This window comes from Piliocolobus tephrosceles, chromosome 7 (assembly GCF_002776525.5).
Source record: "Piliocolobus tephrosceles isolate RC106 chromosome 7, ASM277652v3, whole genome shotgun sequence".
Classification (NCBI taxonomy): domain Eukaryota; kingdom Metazoa; phylum Chordata; class Mammalia; order Primates; family Cercopithecidae; genus Piliocolobus; species Piliocolobus tephrosceles.
The window spans coordinates 17,254,564-17,262,949 of record NC_045440.1 but is presented as its reverse complement, the minus strand read 5'-3'; the positions used below and the strand labels follow the sequence as shown (position 1 = coordinate 17,262,949).

Genomic DNA, 8,386 nt, shown 5'->3' with positions numbered 1-8,386 from the left:
CCCGCTCCAAATCCTGTCCTACTGGAGGGTCTTCGGGGCTAAAAATGTGCATGGAGTGGTCCTCTCCTAGGATAGCAATGTCTTCTTGTGGAATACCTCCTGAAGGACCTGCCTGAGGCTGTTTTACAGATAGCTTTTTTTTTTTTTTTGAGATGAAGTTTCACTGTCACCCAGGTTGGAGTGCAGTGGTGCAATCTCGGCTCACTGCAGCCTCCACCACCTGGGTCCAAACAATTCTCTGGCCTCAGCCTCCTGAGTAGCTGGAATTACAGGCGCCTGCCACCATGCCTGGCTAAGTTTTGTATTTTTAGTAGAGATGGGGTTTCACCATGTTGGCCAGGCTGGCCTCAAACTCTTGACCTCAAATGATCCGCCCACCTCGGCCTCCCAAAGTGCTGAGATTACAGGCGTGAGCCACCATGCCTGGCCAACTTTTTTTATAGGTAGAAAGAGTACACTCTAAAATCATGATAAAATAGTAAATACATAAACCAGTAACATAGTCATTTATTACCAAGTATTACGTACTATACATAATTGTATGTGCCTGGCAGCATAGTGGTTTGTTTACACCAGCGTTATCAGTGATGCACTGTGCTATGACATTATGACAGTGATGACATCACTAGATGACAGGAATTTTTCAGCTCCATTATAATCTTATGGGACCACCTATCACTAGCCAAAATGTCATGTGGTGTATGACCTTATATCAGTTTTATGTGTATAAAGTATTCCTACATAGATTATCCCATTTGACCTGCAAAGCAATTCCATAAAGTAGGAAGGGCAGAAATTTACTTTGTTGTGTTAAAACAATGTCCACTGAGGTTCAAACCTGCTGTGAGTCACAGCTAATGATTAGTTACTTCAGAACTCAAACCCATTTCCGCTGACCCCAAATGCATTGCTGACCCTCCCACATCCCAATTAATTCCTCAGCTCTAAGGTGCTTTCCCACCAGACAGGAAGCATAAAAACATGCATGGAATTACCTGTTGCTGGTTTAAAAAATTATATATTTCATGAAACAGCTCAAATTGTTCTGTTGGGTGAACACATTCTCTCCAGGATAACATGTGGGTCTAAATTCTCAAAGTAACTAACATTAATTATACAGAACCGATTAGGTAGCAGGCACTATGCTAAGGAAGCCTTTTATACCTACACTTAATATTCACAACAGCCCTTGAAAGTAGCTACTTTTTTTTAAGTTTTAAGGTCAGGAGTACACGTACAGGTTTGTTATATAGGTAAACTTGTGTCCTGGGGGTTTGTTGTACAGATTATTTTGTCACCCAGTATTAAGCCTATACCCGATAGTTATTCTTTCTGATCCTCTCCCTCCTCCCACTCTCCACTCTCCAGTAGGCCCCAGTGTGTGTTGTTCCCCTCTGTGTGCTCGTGTGTTCTCGTCACTTAGGTTCTACTTACGAGCGAGAACATGCAGTATTTGGTTTCCTGTTCTTATGTTAGTACATGAACACATTTCAAAAGAAGACACACATGTGGTCAACAACTATATGAAAAAAGCTCAACATCACAGATCATTAAAGAAATGCAAATCAAAGCCACAATAAGATACCATCACACACAAGTCAGAATGGCTATTATTAAAAATGAAGTAGTTATTGTTACTTCATCTTAGAGAAGAGGACCTGATTGTCAAAAAGGCCAAGTAAATTGTTGATATGGTTTGGCTATGTCACCACCCAAATCTCATCTTGAATTGTAGTTCCCATAATCCCCCACGTGTCACAGGAGGGACCCAATGGGAAGTAACTGAATCATGGTGGGTGGGGTTACCTCCGTGCAGTTCTCATGGTATTGAGTGAGTTCTCACATGATCTGATGGTTTTACAAGAGGCTTTTCCCTTCTTTGCTCTGCACTTCTCCTTGCTGCTATCATGTGAAGAATACGTTTGCTTCCCCTTCTGCCGTGATTGTAAGTTTCATGAGGCCCCCCCAGTCCTCCAGAACTGTGAGTCAATTAAACCTCTTTCCTTTATAAATTACTCAGTCTCTAGTATGTCTTTATCAGCAGCGTGAGAACAGATTGATACACTTGCCTGAGGTCACATGGCCACACAGTGGAAGTAGGGCTGAGAAATGTCTGCGTGGCAGCAAAGTCTATGCTCTCAAATCATTCTGCTGTTTACTCGTGTTTCTCTGGCACTTTCCCCAACTTCTCATACAGAACTCCCATCCCCTAAATGTGCCTCCTAATACTTAAGGGTGTCCCAAGGAAATATCTTAGATGAATCCTCCAAGTCAGCACTCCTGTCAGCTCTCAAGTGTCATCCACCATTTCTTTACCCTTCTCCTATTTCAGCCCGCACAACCCAGAAATGAAATATTGGGCAGTAATCCCCACTGTGGTGAGCTCGCAAATAAAAAGAAGAGAGAAGTGCCCTGGACATGCTACCTGCACCACCATGGTTTCTTTGGTACTTTACTTCATTTGGTTTAGAAGTTGGATGTTTGAAATGGAAAGAGGTGAAGGAGTGAAACTTCTCATCTGGCGGCTCTTTAAAGCCCCTGCCTACTTGGGGCAGTTGTGCCTTCCCTGAGCTTCACATTCCTTAACTGCAACATAGAAGTGATGCCACCTACTTCACAGGATTGTGCTGTGTCTTGAATGAAATACACTGTGCAAAGCACCTGACATCATGGTTGGCACCTTCAGAAGCTAAAACAAAATGATGGTTTCTTCTCACCCAAATTCCTGTTCCATATGAAGACATAGCTTCCTATGTTGTTGGCAGTTAATCAGTCAACACACAGTACTGTTTGTAGAGTGATTGCGACGTGCAGACAAGTTCTTGTATAAGAGAGTGTGAAAATTACCTATAGAGGACTGGACATCACTTATGTAAAATGTTTTTTATGAACATTAATGTAATGAGATCAACATACAATTACACTTGGACATACATGATATATATTTTGTCAAAATATTCTCTGTACTGGTATTTGTGATAAAAAGGATTATAGCAGCCTGTGCCTGGCCTAAACAGATTTGAGCACCTTTCTAAATGAGATGTAGATTGAGTCACTTGCCAGCTGTCTGGAAATGTAAGCAAAACCTCCTTAACCTTTGGTGAAAAAACTGTGTGAAGATGTTTAACAAGGAAAACTATCATAAGACTCCGACCGGGCATCCTGGCATCCTGAGAATTTCCAAGGATTCATGAAGCCTGGCCTGCCATGGTCAGCCAGGGTCAGTGGCCCCTGATGCCCCAGGGGTGCTGCCCATGTGCGGGGATGCTGAGGAGTCAGGAAGAGAGAATTCACCCAGACTTGACACGATGCTGCATGCAGAGCAAGGAAGTTCTAGACCATATGCTCACTTTGTTTTGGAGGATGATTTCCTGGTTCCCTTTTAGTCAAGTTATTTCACATTGATGAAGACTGGAGCTTTCTCAAACCTGCCTTCTTTCCACCTCAGGTACAAGGTCAGCATGACTCAAAAAGGTTCCTTTCCCTCTGAGAGGTACTGAGGCTATAGAAATACTCTGAATGTGAGTGACTCAACTGAGTTTTAAGGTGATTTCTTTTCTTCTTCCTTTTGTCTCATTTTTTATTTATTATAGTTTTCAATTACCTGTTACAATTTGCCAGAAAGAAATGATCTCCGAAGTTCTCACAAGTTAGAAGGTTAGATTATTTTTTTCTTCCCTCTAATTAGGATAGGCTAAATTATATTTAAAAACAACAACAACAACAAAAAACCCTTCCAGCCTGATTTGTTACCTGAGTTTGTTTTTTATTTTTTATTTTTTTAATCTTATTTCTTCTTTCTCTTATGTTTTTCTTTTTTCTCAATTTTTTCTTTTTCTTCCTTTCTTTCCTTCTTTCTATTTCTCTCTTTCTTTTTCTTTCTTCCTTCCTTCTCTTTCTTTTTTCCTTCCTTCCTTCTTTCTTTCTTCCCTCCCTCCTTCCTTCCTTCCTTCCTTCCTTCCTTCCTTCCTTCCTTCCTTCTTTCATCTCTCTCTCTCTTTCTTTCTTTGATGCTAAGTGTATTCTGCACAGCTGCAACAAAATACCACTTTCTTTTCATTTTGGAGGGTGAGTTAATACCAAGTTTCTTTCATGCCGCTCTAAGAAAATACCATAGACTGGATAATTGATAAATAAGTGAAATTTGGTTTCTCACAGTTCTGGGGACTGGGAAGTACAAGATCAAGGCACCTGGTGCCTTGTCTGGTGAGGACTATATCCTCTGGAGGGGAGGAATACTGTGTCCTCCCTGGGTGGAAAGCAGAAGGGCAACCTACTGCTCAACAGCTGTGTGAAGCTTCTTTTATAAGGGTCTTAATCCCATTCATGAAGGAAGCACATTCAGGATCCGATTGCCTCTGAAATGCCACCCCCCTCTTCCTACTATCACATTGTCAGCACCAGAATTTTGGAGGGGACACAAACCATGACACCAAGTATTTTGATGTGGGACCCCTCCTAGAGAATCCATAAATGACCACAGGATTTAAAGCGCAAATTCATGACAACATTAAAGTTGGTTACAACTGTCTGTTGTACACTTTATCCTAGTGGCTTAAAAGTATTTAGTAAAAATAATGCAAACAAAGTAGATGAAAAGTACGCTTCAAAGTTTATTGGAGGCTTCATTTATAAAGCAGTGTCTCACAGGTCAGTCACCAAATCACAAGAATAGCTAACACAGAATTTAGGATTAAACTCTGAAATGAATAGTGTTTTCATTTCAAATAGGAGGAAGGAGGCAGTGAAGAAAAAGTGATTCCATTTAGATACACAAAGGCGAGAGGGAGCTGACCGCGATGGCTCACACCTGTAATCCCAGCACTTTGGGAGGCCAAGGTGGGGCGGACGGATCACCTGAGGTCAGGAGTTCAAGACCAGCCTGGCCAACATGGCAAAACCCCGTCTCTACTAAAAAAATACAAAAATTGGCTGGGCGTGGTGGCGGGTGCCTGTAATCTCAGCTCTTCAGGAGGCTAAGGCAGAAGAATCACTAGAACCCGGGAGGCAGAGGTTGCATTGAGCTGAGATCATGCCACTGCACTCCAGCCTGAACAACAGAGCCCGACTCTGTCTCAACAAAAACGAAAACAAAGGTGAGAGGGGTTGTCTTGACTGTCCTCACTGCCACCCCTCACTTGTAGATTATTCTCCGCTAATATCTTTTTCTGATTCTGTGATGTAAGTGCACAGTCCAGCTCCATGGCCATAATCATTATCTGACCCCCCTAGTTTAAGACTCCCCCGGAGCTGAAGACTTGTTGTTTGCTTCCTCAGGCTGTCAGTGGAACCATGGGGCTGAGTCACGTCTGCCCACAGCTGCTGCTGTTCGCATCCCTGGGCACTGAGGCCTGAAACTCCACCCTGGCAGGGACCAGCCCGACCCCCCGGAGGAAATGGCTGGGCAGTTTCAGCAGCAGCAGATGAAAACTTCCTTCCTCTTCATCCAGCTGCGGGCTCCTCCAGCCTGTGCTCTCCCCGCCCTGTCTCCAGCGGCAACCCCAGGGGGCCTGGAGGAGGGACACAGTTTCCCAAGTCCCAGGACAGGCTTCTTGGCAGGCCGGGACCTCAGGCGCACACAGGGCTCAGCTGCCCCTCCTTTGAGGCTGCTGCAGAAGGCAGGCCCTGAGACGGAGGAACCAGCTGCTTTCACTTGCTCTGCTCCAAGGGAAAAGAAGGAAGGGAGGAAAAAATCCCAGGATCCGGATGTAAGCAGGGGTGGCGATTACAGATCCCCACATCACAGGCATTGCCAGGCCCCTGCCTCCAAGACACTGGGCTGGCTACAGCACCGGGCATGGAGGCTTCCTAGCCCAGCTCCCGTCATGACTGATGAAAGCAGCAGTCCCTCCATGGGCTGGAAGCACTGGCCAGTCACTTCTGCCACCCAGGACCTGTGGGGCATGGACCCCCGATGCAGGGATAACTTGGGATGCTTCCCTCCAAGGGCTGTCCTGGTCCACACTGCAGATGGAGAGGAAAAGAATGTGCTGAGGAGAGGTGCCGAGACCTGCCAAATACTCCCCGGGAGCTATAAGGAGGCCACAGGTCCCACAGTGCAGGCGACAAGGGCACGGCTCTACAGGTACTGTCCAGCTGTGCACACCAGCAAGGGCTGCCCAGCCCCACCTGCCACTCTGCCTCTCAAGGTAAGAACTCGCATGGCCTGAAACCCAGCAGAAGAAAGGGGGCCAGGGGACAGGCATGCCACCCTGGCCCCCAATTTCTGGCATTGGTTCTCTCCTCTGCTTGAATGGGCCACACCTTGACAGCAGAGGTACCCACGAGCCACAGCCTTCCCGGGCCTGGCGTTGGCTCTGTCCTCTGCCACCTTCCAGGCCAGAAACAGTTGTTTGGAAGGAGGCAAGGATCAACTATTTCCCAAGATTTCTGCCAAAGATGGGAGAAGAAAAGTCAGGCATACTTTATGGGGGAACACCAGGAGGAAGGACAAAGGAGGTACCCAGACATTTATTGGGCCCTGTGATGTGCTAGGCATTTTCTCACATCCTGTTACTCCTCTTAACCTCTTTGAGAAATAGAGCTCCACAGCTCCAGTTTCAGAGGAGGGGATGGAGATGTGACTGGGCAAATATCCTCCCCACCCTTGCAGAAAGACGAGGGCAAAAGCAAAGTCTGTTCTCCAGAATGGGCATTGGGAACAATGGGGGAGGCTCCAGGGAGCTGTGGAGGTTTCCAGAACTGGAGCACAGCCTTGGAACTCAGCCACACCCTACTGTCATCCATGAACACCTGACTTTCTAGGGCTCTTATCTACCTCCCATCTCCCAAACACACCTAGACCACCACCACCAAATGGATGTGCAGCCTAGGACAGGAGCCTCCATTCCCCATCTGGAAGAGGAGGGCAGCCCTGTGTGGCCTCCAGGGTCTTTTCCAGCTTTGTGGGCTCCTGTTTCCAGCTCTATGGGCTCTGCCTCTGATCACAGCCTTGCCTGCCCTTGTTACCATCTCACGTTTCTCACTTCTGGCCCAGCCTTCCCGTCGTGCTGCTGTCTGCAACCCAACCTCTACCCCCAGCTCAGGTGCACTGTTCTCAAAATGGGTGGACAAAAGTTAAAAGTATGCATTCAGCTTTCTTTTCTCACAGTGTGGACATCTTGCTATCCTTTGCATGTGTGTGAGCATGAGGGTGGAGGTGAGGAAGGGTGTGGAGGGTGCTGGGATGAGATGGAAGGAGGAGGGGGTCATTGGAGTGTTGGGGGTTAGCATGGAGAGGAGTCTCAGGGAAGTCACAGAAGAAATGAATGAAATTCACAGCATCTGGCAGGGGCCTCTCATGGGCTTGGAGGGGGTGCCGCTTCATCTGAACGCCATGCCCTCTCCTCAGGCTTCTCACGGCACCCTTCCTTCCCTTTTCTAACAAGGGCTTGCATAACCACAGTTAAGAATTGGGGAGAAAGTTCTCTCCAGAGTAGCACTCTTGGAGGAAGAGATGCTAGCATGCTTCCTTAAGAAATAGTTTACATTCCATCGTAATTCTTGCATCTCTTATTTCCTACCGGGATTTAGGAGGAATGACAAACGGCTGCGTCAGAGCCCATCTCTGTACGTGGGGTCACCCAGTCATTGTTTGTGTACTTCAGTGCTGGCCTGATGACTTGAAAAGCCCATCTTTTCCCACTCTCCCCTCCCGCCTTCGGGGCATAAGCTGAAGCCTCAGAGCTGTTGCCATTTCTCTGGGGAGAGGCACTTTGGGAATTGGTCCAAGTGTGTGGATCTCACCCTTGTCCACCTTATTCAGACCCCTCTGCAAATGGGCCCCCGACATCTGCTCGGTCTGAGTTAAAGGTTGCAGGACTCCTGGCTAAAAAGTTAGAAGCCCCAAGTCCGAGTCCTTGTTCAGAGCAAGCCGCCAGAGCTCTCTGAGGCTCAGTTTTTCCATCATGAAAACACTGATGACGTCCCCTGCTTCACACTGTGGTGGAGATTTGTGGGCTAAAGCGAAAGGGGCCCTCACTAGTCCTAAGGGAGATAAGAGGAGAAGCCAAATCAATGAGACACCAGGGAGGACCAGGGAACCCATGGAGTCAGAGGTGGTCAGACTGTGTGATTCCCTCTGCCATCGGGAGAGAGGGGAGTTGGGAAATTAGCCCCCTCGGATGCTGTGGGTGCGCTATGGCTATCACTAACCAGGGAACCCCCGCCCAGGGTTGGGTGGTAGACAAAGCAACACAATAGTTTTTCCATCTGTCCAGCCCTGGACAGATTAAGGTGCTGTCTAGACTTGAAAGATGAGTGTGTGAGAATTACTCAATCCTTTCATGTTTTGGAATGTAGCTATATGAGTTGTAGCAAAGTATCAAAAAGCTGATGAAAATATAATATCTTCTTGACCACTGTGGATGCTAACACCATCAATCCC

The 8,386-nt window shown here is 46.7% G+C and overlaps 1 protein-coding gene across 1 annotated transcript; it reads left to right on the top strand.

Moving 5' to 3' along the window:
* Positions 1–5,396: 5,396 nt before the first annotated feature.
* Positions 5,397–6,170, top strand: LOC111545633. The gene has a single exon (XM_023216605.1). The coding sequence runs from the start codon at positions 5,397–5,399 to the stop codon at positions 6,168–6,170; it is 774 nt and encodes a 257-aa protein (XP_023072373.1).
* Positions 6,171–8,386: the final 2,216 nt, after the last annotated feature.